The sequence below is a fragment of the Gavia stellata genome, unplaced genomic scaffold (genome assembly GCF_030936135.1).
Source record: "Gavia stellata isolate bGavSte3 unplaced genomic scaffold, bGavSte3.hap2 HAP2_SCAFFOLD_120, whole genome shotgun sequence".
Lineage (NCBI taxonomy): Eukaryota > Metazoa > Chordata > Aves > Gaviiformes > Gaviidae > Gavia > Gavia stellata.
In genome coordinates, this window is record NW_026777188.1 from 61,832 (window position 1) to 81,378 (window position 19,547).

Consider the following 19,547-nt stretch of genomic DNA (forward strand, 5'->3'; position numbering starts at 1 on the left):
CCTTGAAGCAGTGGTCAGAAGACTCCGGAAATTGCTTCGGAGGAGTCTGGGGTGGACCCGGAGGAGAGAACTTCCTCTAAAGAAGAAAAAACATCTCGTGAAGCTTTGTTGGAGGAGTCTGGGGCTGCTACCTGGGATCTCACGTCACTACATCAGAGGTCAAAAGACTCCAGGATATGCCTGGTAGCAGTCTCGGGTGGATCGCAGAGGAGAGAGTTTCCTCCAAAAGAGGGAAAAACTTCTTGGGTATCTTCCTTGGAGGAGTCTGGGACTGCTATGTGGGATTTCACATCACTAAATCAGACGTCAAAACACTCCAGGAGATGCCTGGGAGGAGTCTCGGGTGGATCCCAGAGGAAAGAGTTTCCTCCAAAGGAGAAAAATATACTTGGGAAGCTGCCTTGGAGGAGTCTGGGACTGCTACCCGGGAACTAATGTCCCTAAAGCGTATCTCCAAACACTCTGGGATCTTCTTGAGAGGAGTCTTGGGTGGATCCCAGGGGAGAGATCTTCCTTTAAAAGAGAAAAATCATCTCAGGAAACTTCCTTGGAGGAGTCTGGGGATGCAACCTGGAATCACAGGTCCCTGAAGCAGAGGTCCAAACACTCTGGGAGATGCCTGGGAGGAGTCTCGGGTTCATCCTGGTGGAGAGTGCTTCCTCCAAAAAAGGAAAACCTTTTCGGGTAGCTTCCTTGGAGGAGTCTGGGACAGCTACCCGGGATCTCATGTCCCTGAAGCAGAGGTCAAAAGGCTCTGGGAGATGCCTGGGAGGAGTCTCGGGCAGATCCCTGAGGAGAGAACTTCCTTTAAAAGAGAAAAAATATTTTGTGAATTTTCCTTGGAGGAGTCTGGGGCTACTATGTGGAGTCTCAGGTCCATAAAAAGTGGTCAAAAGACTCTGGGACATGCCTTGGAGTAGTCTTGAGTGGATCCCAGAGGAGACGTGTTCCTCTAAAGGAGAAAAAACATCTCAGGTAGCCTCCTTGGAGGAGTCTGGGACTGCTACCTGGTATCTCAGGACCGTAAAGAAGAGGTCAGAAGACTCTGGGACATGCCTGGGAGGAGTCTCAGGCATATCCCGGAGGAGAGATCTTCCTCTAAAGGAGGAAAAACATCTGAGGTAGCTTCCTTGGAGGAGTCTGGGGCTGCTACCCGGGATTCCACGTCCCTAAATCAGAAGTCAGAACTCTCTGGGAGATATTTGGGAGGAGTCTCGGGTGCATCCCAGAGGAGAGAGCTTCCTTTAAAGGAGAGAAAAGACATCTCGGGTAGCTTCCTTGGAGGAGTCTGGGGCTGCTACCTGGGATCTCATGTCTCTGAAGCAGAGGTTAAAAGACTCCGGGAGATGCCTGGAGAACTCCTGAGGAGGATGAGGATTACGATGAGTTCTGAGGAGAAGGAGAAGGGGGAGGAAGAGGAGAAAAACTCCTGAGGAGGAAGAAGAAGAGGAGGAGGAGGACAAGGACACCTGAGGGCATGGAGGGCTCCAGGAAAAAGGAGGAGAAGGACTCCTGAGGCGGAAGCAGAGGAGGAGGAAGAGAACGATGAGGAAGAGGATAACTCCTGAGGATGAGGAGTAGGATTTCTGAGGAGGAGTATGAAAGGGGAACCTGAAGACAAGGACTCCAACAGAGGAGGAGGAGGATGGGGAAGACTCCTTAAGACGAGGAGGAGGACTCAAGAGGAAAAGGACTGTGGAGGAGGAGGAGGATGACAATGACGGCAACTCCATAGGAGGAGAAGGACTCATGAGGAAGAGGACTCTAGAGGAGGAGGAGGAGGAAGAGGAGGACACCTGAGGAGAAGACCTCCTATAGATGAGATGGAGGAGGACACCACAGGAAGAGGAAGGACTCATGAGGAAGAGGACTCTAGAGGAGGAGGAGGAGGAAGAGGAGGACACCTGAGGAGAAGACCTCCTATAGATGAGATGGAGGAGGACACCATAGGAAGAGGAGGACTCATGAGGAAGGGGAAAAGGAGTCTAGAGGAGGGGGAGGAGGAAAACTCCTGAGGAGATGGAGGAGGAAGAGGAGGAGGACTCCTGAGGAGGAGAATCGAGACAAAGAATTGAGTCCTGAGGAGTAGGAGGAGGAGGAGGACGACACCTCTAGAGTAGAAGGAGCACTCATGAGGATGAGGACTCCTGGGGAGCATAAGGCCAGCTGAGGAGGAAGAGGAGGTGGACTCCTGAGGAAGAAGAGAAGGAGTCCTCCTCTTGAGGAGGAGGTTTCCTTAGCAGGAAGAGGAGGACTCTGAGTAGGAAAAAAGGAGGAGGAATCCTGAGGAAGAGAAAGAGGAGTACTCCTGAGGAGGATGAGGACTCCTGAAGAGGAGAATTCTGTACAAGGAGTCCTGAGTAGGAGAAGGAGGGGGATTCCGGAGAAGGAGGAGAGAATGACGAAGAAGAGGATAACGCCTGAGGATGAGGACGACTCCCAAGAAGGACAATCTAGAAAAGGAGGAGTCCTGAGTAGGAGCAAGAGGAAGGCTCCTGAGGAGGACGACTTCTATCGAGTAGAAGAAGCACTCATGAGGACAAGCGGGAGGACTCCTGAGGATGATAAGGCCTCCTGAGGAGGAGGAGAACTCTTGAGGAGAAAGAAGGAGTGGACTCCTGAGGAGGACGAGGAGGAGGATTCCTTAGGGGGAAGAGGTAAACACCTGAGGAGGGGGTGAAGGAGGACTTCAGAGGAGGAGGCGGCGGAGGAGGAGGAAGAGGACTCCTGAGGAGGAGGAAGATAAGGAGTTCTGAGGAGGAGTACTCCTGAGGAAGAGCAGGACTCCTGAGGAGGAGAACTCTGAGGAAGGAGGCATCCTGTGTAGGAGGAGGAGGCCTGAGGAGGAGGAGAAGAAAGAGGAGGACTCCTGAGGAGGAAGAGAAGGAGAAGGACTCCTGAGGAAGTGAAGGAGGAATCCTGAGGAGGAGGAAGAGATGGACTCCTGAGGAGGAAGAGGTAGAGGAGGAGGACTCCTGAATAGAAGGACTCCTCTAGGAGGAAGAGGAGGACTCGAGAAGAGGAGAACTCTGAAGGAGGAGGAGTCCTGAGGAGGAGAAGGAGGGGAACTCCTGATGAAGAGGTGGAAAACTCCTGGACAGGAAGAGAACTTCTGAGGACTCCTGAGGAGGAGGAGGAAGAGAAGGAGGAGGACTCCTGAAGAGCAGGACTTCTGAGTAGGTGAAGGAGGACTCCTGAAGAGGAGTACTCCTGAGGAGGACGAGGACTCCTGAGGAGGAGAATTCTGTAGAAGAAGGAATCCTGAGTAGGAGAAGGAGGAGGATTCCTGAGGAGGAGGAGGAGGAAGACGATGCCTTAGGAGAAGAAGGAGGAAGAGGAGGAGGACTCCTGAGGAGGAGGAGGACTCCTGAGGAGGAGAACCTAGACAAGAAGTGCTGAGGAGGAGGAAGGGTCCTGAGGAGGATGACTCGTATGGAGTAGAAGGAGCACACATGAGGATGAGCGGGAGCACTCCTGAGGAGGATGAGGAGAACTCTTGAGGAGAAAGAAGGAGAAGGACTCCTGAGGAGGAAGAGGAGGAGAAGGACTCCTAGGAGTTGAAGGATGAATCCTGAGGAGCGGAAAGAGATGGTCTCCTGAGAAGGAGGAGGAGGACTCCTGAGGAGAAGAACTCTTTTGAAGGAGGAGTCCTGAGGAGGAGAAAGAGGGGAAGTCCTGATGAAGAAGTGGAAAATTCCTGAATAGGAAGAGAACTTCTGAGGAGGACATAGGAGGACTCCTGAAGAGGAGGAAGAGAAGGAGGAGGACTCCTGAAGAGGAGGACTTCTGAGTAGGTGAAGGAGGACTCCTGAGGAGGAGGAATAGAAGGAGGACTCCTGAAGAGGAGGACTCCTGAGGAGGACAAAGACTCCTGAGGAGAATTCTGTACAAGAAGGAGTCTTGAGTAGGAGAAGGGGGATTCCTGATGATGATGAGGAAGAAGACGACTCCTTAGGAGAAGGAGGAAGAGGACGAGGACTCCTGAGGAGGACGAGGACTCCTGAGGAGAATTCTGTACAAGAAGGAGACCTGAGTAGGAGAAGGATGAGGATTCCTGAGGAAGAGGAGGAGGAGGAATAAGAAGACTACTTAGGAGAAGAAGGAGGAAGAGGAGGAGGACCATTGAGGAGGAGGAGGAGGAAGAGGAGGACCCCTGAGGTGGAGAACCTAGAGAAAGAGAAGTCCTGAGTAGGAGGAGGAGAAAAGTGTCCTGAGGAGGACGACTTGTATAGAGCAGAAGGAGCACTCATGAGGACAAGCGGGAGGACTCCTGAGGAGGATAAGGTCTTCTGAGGAGGAGGAGGAGGAGGAGAACTTTTGAGGAGAAAGAGGGAGTGGACACCTGAGGAGGGCGGGGAGAATTCCTTAGGGGGAAGAGGAGGGGAGGGGAGGAGGAGGAAGAGGAGGACTCCTGAGGAGGAAGCATAGGAGGACTCCTGAGGGGGAGGACTGCTATAAAGGAGGAGGAGGAGCAGGACTCCTGAGGAAGATGAGGACTCCTGAAGAGGAGGAGGAAGAGGAGGACTCCTGAGCACAAGGGCTTGTGAGGAGAAGTGGAAGAGGAGGAGGAGAGGGGGCAGGAGGCATCCTGAGGAGGAGAGGACTCTGGATAGTCACGCCGTCGATGATGCAGTCGTTACCCAGCGCTCCTCCAGTGACGGGTGGCAGCGGCAGAGCCGCGGCAGAGGCCGTGTCTCGGTGCCGGTCCCGCTGCCGCACACGGCCCCTCCTCCCGGCGCACTTCGCTCCGTGGCGGCGGGCAGCAGCCCCGCTGCAGCGTGTCCCTGCGGGAGCCCCCGCCCCGCAGCTCCCCGCCCCTCCGCCCCTCCGCCCCGCGGCCCGGCTCCGTCCCCGTCCCCGTCCCCGTCCCCGTCCCCGTCCCCGTCCCCCCGCCGCCCCGTTCTCCCCCGGCCCCGCTCCCCGCCGGGCCGCGCTGCGGGGGCTCCCCGCGGCGGGGGCGGAGCCGGCCTGAGCGGCGGCTCATGAATATTCATGAGGGCGGGCGGGGCCGCGGCGGGGCAGGTTTTTGGTGTCCGTGAGGGTACGTTGTGTCCATACGGTTTGTCGGTCGGATGAACGGAGGGAAAGTTAATTTCCGCCCTTTAGTTCAAGTGTGGAAAAAAGGACACGCTCAATGCTTGCTGCTCTTTGTGGTGACGTGAATTGGGTGGTTTTAGGGTGATGAAGCAGCCTCAGAGTGGTGTTGCAGAGGGTGGGAGCTCCCGGAGCCAAGGTGCATCCATCAGAAGCCGGCACGAAGCCGGGAGGCGAGAGCTGGCCCCGGGCGGGTTCTTGCCTTCTGCCTGCGGGACGGGTTTCCACAGCTCGCGGGTGCTGGGAGAGGCTGGGGGTGGGCACGGGGGTGTCCTGGGGCCCAGCGCCTTTGCAGAGCCTTGCTGCTCCTCTGGCTTCCAGGATGGAGAGAGTTCCGTTTCTGCTGTGAGCTTTTCAGTTGCACGTTTTTCAAAAGACAAAGTCTGGTTTTTCGAGTTCGAACATTCAGAAAATAATCTCCTTACACCTGCGGACGGAGCAGAAACCTGAAGTCATTAAGGTACAAGAAGTAATTGGAACGTGCTGAAAGTTTCTATGTGCTGGGAAGCTGGGAGTGCTTCTGATTGGGAAATATGGCAGCAGAACTTGCTCTGAGACTGGAAATAACTGCAGTAACGTTGTGGCTGTTGATGGCTATAAATGCGATGTCACTAATTGCCATCGTTTTTCTCTGCAAGCTTGTACCGCCTGATGTGCTGCCAGCCTGCCGGTTGTCACCTCGCTGCTGGGTGACCGCTCCTGGGTGCTTCTCTGGGGTCCCCTGTGCACCCAGGCTTTTAAGGCAGCCTTGCTGCTGCCCCTTCCCGGTACCCAACCCCTGACCCAGCCCTCCTGCCCCAGTGACACACATCCCTGGGCAGCCTCGGCGAGTCCCCGGTTCCTTCCTTGCAGCGGCTCCTCCGTGCTTCTCCTGCGCCGTCCTTCTGCCCAAGGGCAGCTCCTGGGGCTGCTCCTCGTCCTAAGGAGACAACGGGGACTGTCACAGGCTGCTCTGTGCTGTGCACTTCTCACAGCTGCATCTTCTTAAATGTTGAAAAAATGCCTGTGTGAAAATAAAATTAATAATCAGAATAATTGATAAGGAATTACTAACCAAGAATTATTTGAGATTTAAACAAAATAGTTCTTCTTCCGAACACTTCTGTAGTTCAACTTGCTTATTTTTTCTTCACCTCGCCTTCAAGGTCCTGCTCAGTTCTGCTTTGTCCTGCATCTCTCGTTGTTTCTTGTACCGATCTCATGTAGCCAGGCAGACCGATTTCCTCCTCCTTTTCCCCCCTTTTCGCCCTCTGAATCTGTTCTGTCATCGCCTGGTCTTTGTGGAAAGACATTTAAAAACGGTGGTTGCATGCTCCGGCCTTCCAGGAGGTGCCTGTAGCTGCAGGGATGCCGTGTGAAGCAGGTGGGACAGGCCTGGTGTCTGCTCCGGGTCGGTGTTTCCTCCCCTCTGGTGCTGCTGAAGGCAGGGTGCTGCGGACACGCAGCTGCAGCTCGGGTTCAGAGCAGAACGGGTCTGCGGAGGGAAGAGCTGCCGGGTCCCGCTGGGTGAGCCGCCGTGCCGGGCTGGAGCAGCACCGCAGTGCCGGCAGAGCTCTGGTCCCTGGCTGCCTCCTGCCCCGCAGCCCGGTCCCCCAGCAGCGTCCTCTCCCCTCTGCCAGCCTGCTTGCCCTGGGACTGAGCTTGGGCTCAACCTTTTGTTCCTCATTAGTGCATCAGGGGTTTACCGGGGGTTTTTGTTTGTTTGCTTGCTTTTTATCTGCCATGCTGTGTTAAAAAAAAAAACAAAACCCCAAACCCAAACCCTTACTGTAGCTCTTTGGATTTCTGGCATTAAATTAGGTGGTGTTTTATGGGCTGAACTAAAGGAAGTCTGTAGGATTTCTACCCAGGAGTGAAGTGACCAGAAAGGACTGTCCTGGTACGCTGCTGCCAGCCTTCAGTCTAGTGAAATGGCTGGTCGTGGTGTATGTTTGTTGCAAATACTCTGATTTTTAAATAATCAAGATTTGATCATATAGAAAGGTTAAGTTTGATTAAAAAATAAAAGAATAAAATACAAAGGTATAAGTTAGGATTGTTACGTTTGAAACAATAACCATAGGAACCTCACCAGGGAGTCGCTGTTCCGTATTAAGGACCTACTTGTAGCAAGATGTTACTAATCGTAATGACAGGGAACGATGAAGAATCGAATAGAGCAGTTTTGTCTGGGTCCCGTAACAATGTGACCTGGCCAGTGATGCTGCTTGGAAAGTTCCTTACCTTTCCCACCTTGATTCGAATATCAAGAATGCCAATCAATAAATATTAATAGAAACAACCATTGATTGTTTTAAGGATGGATATTGGTAGAATGGTATAATCCAGAGAGCGATTAATAAAAATTAAATTACATATATTCTGTATGAAGGTAACTAGATATGATTTATCTGTGATTTAATCATAAACTAACTGCTGAACAATGTAGCATTGTGAATAGGTAGGATTTGCTTGTCAAGAGAATGACAAATTGTAGGCCTTGTCGGTAAACCGAGGAAAACTTAGGAAGATTCCAAGAATGGAATTTTGCAACCAACCTGAGCATGCGCAAAGATGGGGTTCGACTAAAGGACAGGATGAGGAAGACTATGGCCGACCACCAGAGGACATTGGACGACCACCTGTGTACCTGGAGGCGCATGCGTCACGAGCATTTACATATATTAATGAGTTCTCGGAAATGGTATGAGTATGTTAATTGTTGCTTGGAAATGTGATGAATATGTATACTTTGATTGTCTATAACTTTTGTAGCAGAGAAACTAAGCACGCACACGAGGTGGAGCGATCCCCTGTGCGTCCAGCGCTGCAATAAAGAAGTGTCTGCTCACCTACGTACAGTGTGTAGGTGAGTTTTTCTATTACAGATTTGTAACATGTTTAACAGTGACGTAACCCAAATGCATGTTACATATACAAGTTTTGCCCTTGTTGCTGATCTGTCTGGGAGATAATTCTCAGGAGGTCATAAACGGTATGTTCTGCTGTGCTTTAAAATAACCTGTCGCCAGAAATGTCTTCCTTAGTGCCTGCGCAGAGCAAGAACCTCCAGTAGCGAGGGCATGCTGACCCTCGGGCAGCTTCAAAGCAACGAATACTTGTAAATAGGTTAAAAATCCAGTCCCGTGGTAGCAGCACGTCTAAGTCCACCTCACTCTCCACATTACTCAGCACTCAGTCAAAAGTTTTTGTGGGTAGGGGTGGATGAAGTCGGTATACTCTAGAGGCAGGTGCTAAAACTGGCCAGGCAGTTCATCTAAATAAATCAAAATTTACCTTTGAATGGAGTGGCATGCCTTTAGATGTGGGGGTGGGGTGTGTATTGCTTTTTCCTGCCTTGGTCTGAGCACAGTGTTTCTGAGAGGTGTTTCCACCTGGGGGAGGGAAACTCATCCAAGAGCCATCATCAGCCTCAGGGCTTGTGGTCCTTGATGGAGGCCTAAGTGCTTGGGATAGCTTTAGTTGTGTGGTGCTTCTCATTCTGCTCCCAGCTTTTCCCATTAACGTTTGCTCTTTGGTTAATTTGTCTGTACAGTGTTTAGTAAACATTCTCCATTCAGAGCTCTGAGTCCCCCTTTTTTTTTTTTTTTTTTTTTAAAGGCAGGTAAACTACATGTGCCTTTCTTTGAAACCCCATGAATAGCTCTGGAGTTTACCTTGGGGGCAGGGAAAATAGGGACCCTTTAGAGTAGAGAAGAGAATTTAATAGGGGAAGCACTTCAGTGATATGCTGCTTGTGAGGAGGAAAGTACCTGCTTCAACTTCTTTTGGTAGCTTCTGCACTGTTTAGCAATAACTACTTAAAAGACTGACTACTTCAGCAAAAGAAGAAGAAATCACTTCTGATTTCTGTGTCTGACTGAAAGAACTAACCTGAACATACAGAAAACTGATGTGAAGAGCCATTTTTGTCATTATTGGGTCATCAGTGGTGGCCTTTGTATAAATTGGATAATGAGGAGAAATGGCCCTTCAATGGAACCTTGAATTATACCTTGTTGCAATTGATGTTGGTTTTGAGGGGGAGCCGGTACCGCGTTTCCCGGATGGGGGGGAAGCAGGGAAACGTCCCCGCGGCCTCCCCCGGCTGGGGAGGGAGCTGGAGCCCAAAAAAACCGCTGTGACGAGGCCCGAGCGCGGTGCTGCGTGGTGTGTGCCCCAACCAGCGCCCAAGGGGGCCCCTCCCGCCTCAGCGGTGCTTCTCGGAGGCAGCAGCCCCGCTGCTCAGAATGACAGAGAAAGGGCAGACCCCGTCCTTGATTTTATTTTCTCAAGGTGAAACCTATCAACCAAGCTTTAACACCTACGGATGATGGTTTTGTAACGGTAAGAGGAGCTACTGGCCAAAGTGAAAAGGCGTATTTTTTAAAAACCTCTTAAATTTAAATTGGGAAAAGAATTGGGAATACACAAATTCTTATCTGTGCCTAAGTCACCAAAACCTCTGTTGGGGCGAGACTTATTGGAACAACTAAAAGTGGAGATAAAATTTGAGAAAGGAAAAGTAGAACTTCAAGTGGGGATGACCAGCTAATTGAACTTCTGAGTCTGGCCCTCAGAGATACTCCTGTTAGCTCAGAAGTACCTGAGGAAATCCAGAACCAAGTATATCCAGGGGTATGGGCCTCAGAAATACCAGGAAAAGCGAAAAATGCCTCCCCAGTAATGGTCAGGCTCAAATCAGGGGCGCGGCCTGTAAGAATTAAGCAATATCCCCTCAGAACTGAAAGTAGGGAAGGAATCCGACCAGTAATCAACCGATTATCAAATAGAGTAAGAACAGAGGAGGGGATAGAGGGCCTTCAGTGGCTGCAGTTTTGATCAGTTTTCTTCCCAGGGGCGCTGGTGCTTTGTGGGCAGAAAACTCTCCCTGGAAGTCCTCCTCCTGAAAGGTTTGTTAGGCACTGTACCTCCCACCTAATTTTTGATCTTTCTTTAATAAACCTTTTTTGTTGTTGTTGTTTGGGGTGTTACCCCCTCTCCAGGATGTGATATGCCTCTGTTTTGGAGAAAAGCAAGTAAAAGAGCAGAAGCTGGGACAGGACTAGGTAAGTCGGAGGAGTGGTAGAATATCATGGGCAAAAGCGCATTTGGATTTTGGTCTGCTCCGAAATTTTCGTACTGGCCTTCCAACTCGCTTGTTACTAATGTGGAGGTGATTGTGAATGAAGAGAGGAGGGGAGAGACAAAGGAGTGGAGGGAGCGAGGAAGGGCTCAGGGGATTTGCAACACCTCGTGCTGCATTAATCCATTCAGCAGGAGATCCTCCCCACTGCTCCCGGAGCTGTAATGTGCCGCTCCTCTAGTGTCAGAAGGGGTGACTTGCCAGTGACACTGGAGCTGTCACTCCTCGCCCCTGACTTCATAATTCCCTTGGAAGCCAGGGCTACAGCCTCTCTCTTAAGAACGTGTGTTAGAGGTGCGAGTGCACAGGGACAGCAACGTGAACGGCGGGCAGTGCGAACAGGCAACGTCTCAGTCCATGGACAGGGAACTTGTTATTCCTGTCTTCTGGTGACGGGATGTCGTGGGCTTTAGCATCTTGCAGAAGGTTGTTCTTGAGAGGATGAGAAACAGGGAAGTGCTCGTCCGTCTTCCTAAGGTGCGGCATTGGGGAGGCACAGTTGGGCTCCCAGCGTGTGGGAGAATCTGCTTTCATACTAATTAGTTAGTATGTATTAAAATGAATTTGTCCTATCCTGCCCATGTAAAACCAATGTGGGGCTGGTCCCCGTGTGGAGCTGCTCCAGGCAATGCTGAGGCAGCCTAGTGACTTCATCCCCAAGGCTTTTCCTTATTTACCTTTTTGGTTCAGACTTCCCACCTTGTTTCCTGAAGTTTAAGACCCATCCCGAAGACCGTGTTGCCGTAACTGTGGTTTGAAGAATACCCAGTGTTCTTGCAAGAGGTTGCAGAAATTGTTGAAGTGATGTCCAGCTTCCTCATTCAGGGCTGTTCTGGATGGAGTAGAAGGGGTGGAAAATTATGATTCCTGTCCTGGAGTTTTCCTGGGGAAGGTTTCCCAAACCCCACATGTTAAGGTTGAAAATTTTCACGGTGGAAATTAATTTACAAATAATCTGGTTCTCCTGAAATCAGAGCGCTCTGTGTTATGCCTCAGTTTTGATGTTTTTCAACGTTGGTGAGTCACTACAACGTTAAAGACATATTTTGGTTTGTGGCACACTTGCTTCCCTCTCAGGCTTTCCCCTCCTGACCCCAGGCTGTACTTTCCTCCCTGTTACCACCTGCGTGAGGGTCCCTGCGGCAGTGTCCGAGGGAAAGGCTGTGCAGGTTTGTGTGTTGCAAGTCCTGCGGCTGGCCTGGCCCACAGCGGTGGGTCTGAGCCAAAAGTCTATTTTTCATAAGGCGATGGAGGTGATTTGGGAAAAAAACTCCACTTTTTCATGAGACTTGATATGAAATTTTTCAAGGTGTTTCAGGAAAGGAAGTAATTTGAGTTGGAGCTACTGTGTCAAGTATTTCTGATTGGTGAAAGTCTAATGATTTTCTCGCAAATACAAAACTTTCCCACAAAAAGCTTAAGCTTTGCAGAATATAAAATCTCTGTCAGGAAGATCTTACCGGTTGGTAATCTGCTCCCGCGCTGTGCATATACACCCTCATAGCACAGATCGGTTTATTCCATCATTCTGCATCTGCTCGTTGAGCGTTACAATCTCTGTCCAAGAGTAATTGAGCGTGCATTTGCAAGATAAGCGTAAGTGACAGTATCACATTTGTGACAGCAAATAACCCTGTCTTGGCCCTATTGCTGGGAGATGGGCCTGTTTGCAGGGAGATGTAATTTGAGATGGCAGACACCGTGCTTCAGAACAGGAATGGTGCATGGTGGAAATGGAGGCAAGCTTTGTTTACTTCTTCATTTCTAAGCCCTGCAGCTGAGTTCCTACCTTAGAGATGGCAATTCCGGTCGCAGCAACAATGCGGCACAAGGTTCTTGTTCTGGAGGTGCAGCGAGGTCAGTAAGGGACCCAGCCGAGGAGCCTGTCCGGCCGTCTGGGCCATCTTTCCCCAGCTGACGGCAGGGTCGTGGCCTTTGACAGATGTGGAGTTGTTGTCGTTGGCAATCAATACCTCCCCTGCTCAAAGTGTGAGCAGCAGCCAGCCTGCCTCTGTTACGATCTCAGGTGGAGCGGGTCTTTGCAGCTGAGCGGCCGTGCTGTAAATGCAGCTCTACCTCCTGCCCAGTCTGTCTGGCCATGTTCTGGTCTGGGGCAGGAGCCTCAGTTCACATCTGGGGGGTTTGGGCAGCTGGGTGCAGGCTTTCTGTCCTGGCTTTGGGTGAGACGTGCTGTGCCGTCGGTTTCAGCCACTCTGTTTTAGTGTCTTGGAGGCTGCACCCCCACGAGCCAGCCCCGTTCAAGAGCAAACGTGTGCAGGTCCATGCATCTGGACTCTGCTCTCCTCGCCTGTCCTCTTGCAGTGTGGAGGAAGGTTACTTTAATAAAGTGAGAAGCCTCTTCCATGGCTTAGTCTGCTCCTCTCTGGTTACACCCAGGGATGATCTCCAGGGACTCCACTCTGCAGGGACCTCTCTCCCCATGTCTCTGGCTTCTTGGTCCTTTGCTTTCTTTCAGGAGATGCAGCTGAACCAAGGCGTCTGGTCCGTGCGAGCGGCAAGTCAGGGGGAAATAGGAGTTACCGGCAGGGCTGAGAAGCTCTGTGGGGTTGGGAGGAGGCTCAGACCGTTTGAGGGCAGCGCAAAGCCCGATGTGCAGGGAGCCAGGGCTCACACGTGCCTCAGACTGACCTGCAGCAGTGGGGCAGGACATGGGTCCCTCTGAGCCCCCCTCATACAAATGCCTGCTGCTGGAGAAGGTCCAGCTCAGTCGCTTGCCCCGTGCCTGGCACACTCACCTCCCAGGACTACCAGAGCCCTCAGCACAGCTGGTGCCCAGGGAAACCCCCAGCACCTCGGCCCTTGCTGGTGCCCCCTCCACAGCAGGACCCTCCCCAGGCCTGGTGTTCCACCCAGTCAGGGGCTTGACTCCCTCTTCCAGCTCCAGCCCCACCTCTGTCAAGGAACGTGACTGTGCAAGGCAGGAGCACGTGTTTGAGCAATCTTTGCAGGGTCTTCAGTTAGGAACACACGGGACCCCCGGGACAGGGGACCGGAGGCTTACATGGGCTCACAGCGGGGCCAGGGTGCCCAGCAGCCTGAGGGATGAAACTGCATCTCTGCTGGTGGGCTCCCTGTGTGGAGCTGCCCCTGCCCCACGCAGATGTGCCCAGGCCCGCCGGGGCTGGGGACCAGCACCAGTGGGGCCTGTGTTGGTGGGCAGGGGTCCGATGGGCCAGCCAGAGCCCTCTGCTACACTCTGTCCCTCTGCTCAGCCCCTGAGCCATAGCTGACCCTTTAAGATCCCCCGACATTCCCTACTTGTCCCCCAGTGCCACCCTTCTGCCCCCTGACCACACCCCTCTAAACTGCTGTGCCTCCCTTGGTTCTCCCCACCCATCCTCCAGTGCCCCCTACTCCCCCCAGTGCCCCCCTTTTCCCCTGATACCCCCCCACTGTGTCCCTGGGCAAGTGCTGGGGGGGGGGCCCAGCATGGCAGGACACCGGGGAGGGCAAAGCCTGCTGTGGTGGTATGGTCAGGGCTCTCCTGGGCTGTTCCCTGCGCCAGCCCTTGCTGGTGCCAGAGGTGGTCGTGCCGTGGTGGGAGGGGTGGCAAGGGGATCCCCATGGGCAGTGGGAGGCAAGGCCCCAGGACCCCATGGGGAGACCCCTGCTCTGGGGTCTGTCCCGGCATGACTGCGCTGTGCCCAGCCCACGAAGATCCGGGAGGGGCCATGCAGCTGGCAGCCCCCAGCCTCGGTGTCACCCACATGTGGTCCCGCCAAGCACAAGGGTGCCATCGGGGGAAAAAAGATACACTGCCCTTTAGGCATCTTGTGCTGAGCTTTATTTAATTAACTCCTTGGTGCTGGCTGGAGACAGGTATCGTGGAGAGACTCCTCTAGTGCTTGCTTCACTCGCGGGTCCTTGTTGTGCTGCAGTCCCAAGAGAGCTGGAAGGACACAGGCAGTGCTGTGGGGACCTGGTCCTGGCCAGGCGCTCCCCTGTCTGCTCCGCTCCAGGGATCTTCCCACAAAAACAGACGTCCCAAGGAGCCGGATCTCACTAAAACCCTCTGAACCCTTCCTTCCCCACCCCCTGCCTTACCTCAGCAAAGAAGGCTGTAGCTGTCACCCGCAGCTTAACTGAGCAGGAATCCAGCCATGGGAAGAGGGTCTGCTTCAGACAGGGTGATAGAAGCCCAGCATGGACCAGGACGCTGCGCAAGGGAGCACAAGCGAGGGACACACAGTTACCCAGGAAGGCCAGGTTGCCAAAATTCATGTACACCAATGCAGATACTATTCTTCAGCTCAGGACGGCTTCCCAGGCATGCTGGAAGGGTCCTGCAGGCATTTCCCTGGGCACAGCCCCGCAGGAGGCAGCCATGTGCATCCCTGAGGCTCTTACCTGGTCAGGAGACGCACCCCATCAGAATGGGTCAGGGGGTCTTCAAGGAGAGCCCACGCTGCCCGATTCATGAGCAGCCGCATCCACTTCTCTGCCATGCATTTGCCTAGCACCAACTCTAAAGCCATAAGGAAAACCCTGGCAAAAGAAACAAAACACAAACCCAGTCAAAACACAGTCAAACAAAACAAGAAAAAAATCAAAACAGCAGCAGCACCACAAAACCAAAGAAAGATCAAATCACTGCAGTTTAGGGGAAGATTTCTCTTTAGCAGAGCTAAATACCCCGGGAATGATGCTTCGTAGACTGCAGCTAACGACACTGGCATTTTCATCATGCCCCAAACCCACTGAAGCAGAAGAAACTCCACGCCCCTGGACTGACTCCATGCTAGAGAACCAAGGCAACACCTAATACCTCTTCCCACCAGCATTTTGTGAAGAATGATGCCATTGCCCGCAAGAGTCACGCTCCCCCCCGGTGGGGGTCCGCTGAGGGAGTGCAAAGCTATCGTGCATGCAAGGGTATGCAGAAGGCAAGATGACAGCCGTCCACAGCACGAGCTGCCTCAGACCTTCCTGCCTGGGAGCTGGAGTTTCCCCATGAAGGAGCAGAAGTAAACCCAACCACGACGAGCAGTTTGCTCATCTAGGAAGCGGGGCAGGCAAAGCCCTCCCTCAACCCCACAAAGGCACGTGCCTTGGCGAGGGGAACCGAAGCCAGCCCCTCCATCTGCCCCTTCGGCTCCTTACCTGCACGGCTTCTCCTCAAGCACCTGGCCCTTGAGGAACAGTTGTCTTCCGCCTTCTCCCAGGGGGGAAAGCAGCCGCTCCTCGCCCAGGGTTTCGCTGGCCCACCTCAGGAGGCTGGGAAGGAGGTGGGGAAGCAGCTGCCTGAGCTCCTCCGTGCTCCTCAGGGCAAGCACCACTTCGGAGATGGCACGGGTGATCTGCAGAGAACCGTGACCAAGAAGCCCCTCTTCAGGCAAGGCCTTTTCCCACCAGCCTGGTTCCCCTGCCTGCCTGGGGCAGGGGGGTTACTGTCCGCAATTGTCACTTCTGCAACAGCCTTGTGGCTCAGGAGCACAACACTGTCCCAGCTCCCCACACTGCTTGAGGCCGGCCCAGCACAGCGCCCTGGGAGTCTCCAGGGGCATCTGCAAAGGGCACCTGACTCCCCCTTTTCCGAAGCAGGAGTTACAAAGCAGATGCAAAGCTACAGAAACGTGTCTGCCATTGAACGTACCATCAAAGTCTCCAGAGCAGTCTCATGGTTGTGCCACTCACAAGCGGAGGAGTTGGTCCCCAGGCAGTTGTTTCGTGCTCTGTTTAGTTTCTCCACTAAGCACCTCAGGACCTGAATCCCAATGGTGCTTCTCCCCAGGCTCCTCCACAGCTCCACCGTGTCACTGCAAGGGAACAGATGTTCACCCCTGAGCCCGTATCTTCGCAGTCCTGCAGTGCCCTCAAACCTTCTCCTCCTCTGCAATGGGGCTTACAACGCCCCAGTCACGGCAGAGACACAAGCACGCAGTCTTGCAACACTCAAGACAGCTCAGGCAGAAAAAAGACCTGCTTCTTAACTGGGCCACCCCAGTGCACGCAAGCTGTGGGGTCTCTGTTTGACTACAGTGGGGAAGTGGCTGGTGCACGTACCTGTCCATGGGCAGACCTTTCCGGAGGAGACTGCTGATGACGGGCTCCTGGTGAAAGTGGGCGAGGAGAAACACGGCCCAGAGCAGGAAGGGCCTGTGGGTGCTCTGCCGCATGTAGGTGCAAAGGGTCTTCAGGATTTTTGGCACCTGAATGGAAATGGAGGAGAAAGAAGGGCTCGGTGCATCCTTTACCCCCTCCTGCGGGGCCCAGACACAGTCATTCAGCACAGGAGCAGTGCCTGCTCCCGTGACACAGGGTCCAGACCTAGCTTGAAACCTCACCCCTTCCACCCTGCCTGGCCCTGGCTCACGTCTGGAGCTGGGTGTGCTCTTGGCAACTGCGCACACGTACGCACACATGCACGCGCTCACACGCACAGACTCAGTCACTGCATGTGCCTGGGCCCAACCGTACGAGCAGCTGCGTGCCCTTGTGCACACAGAGGACACGGGCACGTTTCACACCCAACGCTTGAAGAACTCTCCCCACATGTGTGTAGCGATGCAAGAGCAAAACCAAACACGCTCTTTGAGACCCTGAAGTCGCCTTGCAGGGCCTCTGCAAGGGCACCTGACTCCTTCAGCAGCCCCTTGGCTCGACACACAGGTGGCATTTCTTGAGCCTGTGCCAACTGCACAGGGTGTCGTTAAACAGCCAACAGGAGCAAAGACAAAGTCAAATGGGAAAAAGGTCGTCTTTACCTCCTGGACTATTTCCTTCCTGCATTCCACCAGGAAGATGAACACCCACTTCCATAGTGGCTTCACACACGTGGGTGTGACGTGCAGCAAGCTGGGCAGGACCGCAGTCAGAAAGTCCGTAGCCTGCGCTGGAGGGATGCACTTGCAAACAGCCTGGAGAGAAGTCAGGAACAAGAGAGACCACGTCACAGCTCTGCTCCAGCAATTCAGAATGGAAAGGAAACTTGACAGAACTGTTAGTTCGGCAGTCGTGCAGGGGGCAATCACTTTTTCCTCCTGCTATGCATACAGTGCTGTTTACATCTGATGCAGCTACCCGATTGGGAAGTGTCGCCCCCCATGTTGTTTGCTTATTATGTACCAAATTTGTATTCTGACAAGAGCAATCACACACGCACACATATACGGTATCTGCTCCAGCATGCCTGAAGGACAGTCTTGTCTCAAAGCCTCCTGCTACTTGCTAACAACAGCCATCCTGGACAGCTTGCTCTGGAGACAGCGAGGGACGCTGGAGGGGAGCAGGGAGATGTGCAGGAGCCCAGGAGCTGGGCCCCCACCCCGCTCTTTTGGGGCCAGTTACCTTTGCTATTTTGGCGCAGGTCTGCACGGTGTCTGGGCTGTTCAGCTCCTCACCAAGGCACCTGATCTCATCTGCCTGAGGCACCACCTCCATGGTCCTAGCTGGAACAAACACCAGGAGAAAAGGGGAGTCACGCCCACAGAAAGGCAACCTCTGGCCCTAGATACTGCTAAAGGAGAACCCAGGGGGTGGCAGTGAAAGCCACAGGGAAACCCAGGGCCCTCCTGAACTCGGTGCAGCAGGATTTCCTGAGCCCGATAAATGGCTGACAAATCCCGGGCTGGAAAGAGCCCTCTTCCTCCTCGAACCATTTGTTGGGGCTTCAGGGTTTCAGCAGCTACTGGCCTCTGATCCCAGCAGCTGTGTCCCCTGTTCCCACACAGGCCACCATTGTCTCTGGGAGGCAGGAAACCTCCCCGTGACTGCCTCAGCACAGGCAGACCCTGCTGCCTGAAGAGGAAACGGTTCAAACACAACCCTTTGCGGCACGCCCCGGGCCTGCAGTTCAGATCCCTCTTCCCTGCCCAGTTTGCTCTGGGCAGCAAATTGGTTTCCTCTCTTGTGCTCAGCAGGAGAGTTCTTCCCTGGCGGCGATGAGTTTGGATAGTTTGCCTGGGGAGCTGCCTGTCTCTCCAGGCTCAAGGCAGGGAGCAAGGGGGAAGGCACCCTCTGGAATGTCAGGGGCCTCATCCGAGCGAGTTGTCTGACCACCCTCTGTCTCTCCTGGAACATGGAGGGGGGCAGACATGGAGGGGGACAGTCCCCAGCATTGGTGGCAATGTCCTGCTCTCAGACAGCAGTGGGGGATGGCCCTGACCAACTGCACACATGCGCTGTGGAGGTGGGACTCAGCGACCCTCTCCCAGGGATCCTTCCTGACATGTCCAGGGAGGCAGAGGGCTAACAGGGTGGGGGCACAAAACCAGCCAAGCACGTTGCCTCCCGCTTCCCTCCTGGGGACAGGGCCTGGCCCTGCAGGATCCCAGTGGTGCCAGGCCGGGAAGGGAGGGAGGATCAGGCTGAGCAAGGCTGGGAAGCGCCCACTCTCCTTACCTTGCATTTGGAGAAGGTAGCCAAGGCAGACCCATGCCCTCTGGCGGGACGTGGCCAGGCAGTCGCTGGTCAGAGTTGCCAGCAATCCCACCAGGGAGCCGAACCGCTTGCAAGGACGTCCTCTCTGCAGGGGAGAGCAGCAGGAAAAGGGTCGCAGGCAGCCCCAGCACCCGCTCGCCTCTATCGCCCATCCTGCTCCCTGAGCAGCGACTGGGCAGAGGGGCAGGCAGAAGGGCTGCCCCGTAATCCCTGGAGCCCCAAAACCCAGCACCCAGTTGGGCAGGGTTCCCTTCTGGGGCCATGAATGGTGGGAAAAGGGCGCCAGGGCACGCGAGGGGGCTCTACTCACCATGAGCTCGAATCGCTCCTTGCAAGCTCCCAGCACATGGGCACAAACCTGCAGGGCTCTCTCCCGCTCCCATTCGTTGGCTGAGGTGAGCCAGCCCTTCAGGACCTGAGGCAGGGTGCATCTCTCTCACAACAGGCATCTTTCTCTCCCGGAGATCCCTCTCCAACTCCCTCCTTCTCTGGCCCCTTCCCAGTGCCAACCCCAGCCCCACCGAGCACTGGCACTGCTGCCTCCACTGCCTCGCTCCCTCCAGCTGCCTCTGCCCTGAGGCTGCTGTTGCTACACTGCCAGCGTCTCCCCACTCCAGCCTTCCTCCAGGCTGCTCTCAGCCAGCTCAGGGCTGGCTCTGGGCTTTCCCTCCATCAGGGCCCACTGCTCTGCCTGGCCTGAGGCTGCAGTGGCCGGGCGCTCCCGTCCCCCAGCTCAGCCCCTGGCCCCGGCCAGACGCACAGCCTCAGAGCAAGGAGCCAAAGCCCCACATTCCCGCAGGAAAGGTATCCACCTCCTAACACCCTCTAAGGCCTCCACTCTCTGCCCCTGAAACACTTTCCCTCTTGCCCCACGGCTACTCACATGGACCATGTCATCAAAGCAGGCAGAGGTCACCTCTGCCTCCAG

The 19,547-nt window shown here is 54.1% G+C and overlaps 1 protein-coding gene across 1 annotated transcript; it reads right to left on the reverse strand.

Annotated features, from left to right (window-relative positions):
• Nucleotides 1-14,090: 14,090 nt before the first annotated feature.
• On the reverse strand, nt 14,091-19,537 carry LOC132321810 (maestro heat-like repeat-containing protein family member 2B). Its single transcript, XM_059835239.1, has 11 exons — nt 19,503-19,537; nt 18,930-19,034; nt 18,581-18,704; nt 17,528-17,628; nt 16,945-17,097; nt 16,244-16,389; nt 15,834-15,996; nt 15,341-15,537; nt 14,588-14,725; nt 14,285-14,396; nt 14,091-14,129 (listed from the first exon to the last, which is right to left on the reverse strand). The coding sequence occupies exons 1-11, from the start codon at nt 19,509-19,511 to the stop codon at nt 14,091-14,093; spliced, it is 1,287 nt and encodes a 428-aa protein (XP_059691222.1). The 5' UTR covers nt 19,512-19,537.
• Between the last annotated feature and the right edge of the window lie 10 nt (nt 19,538-19,547).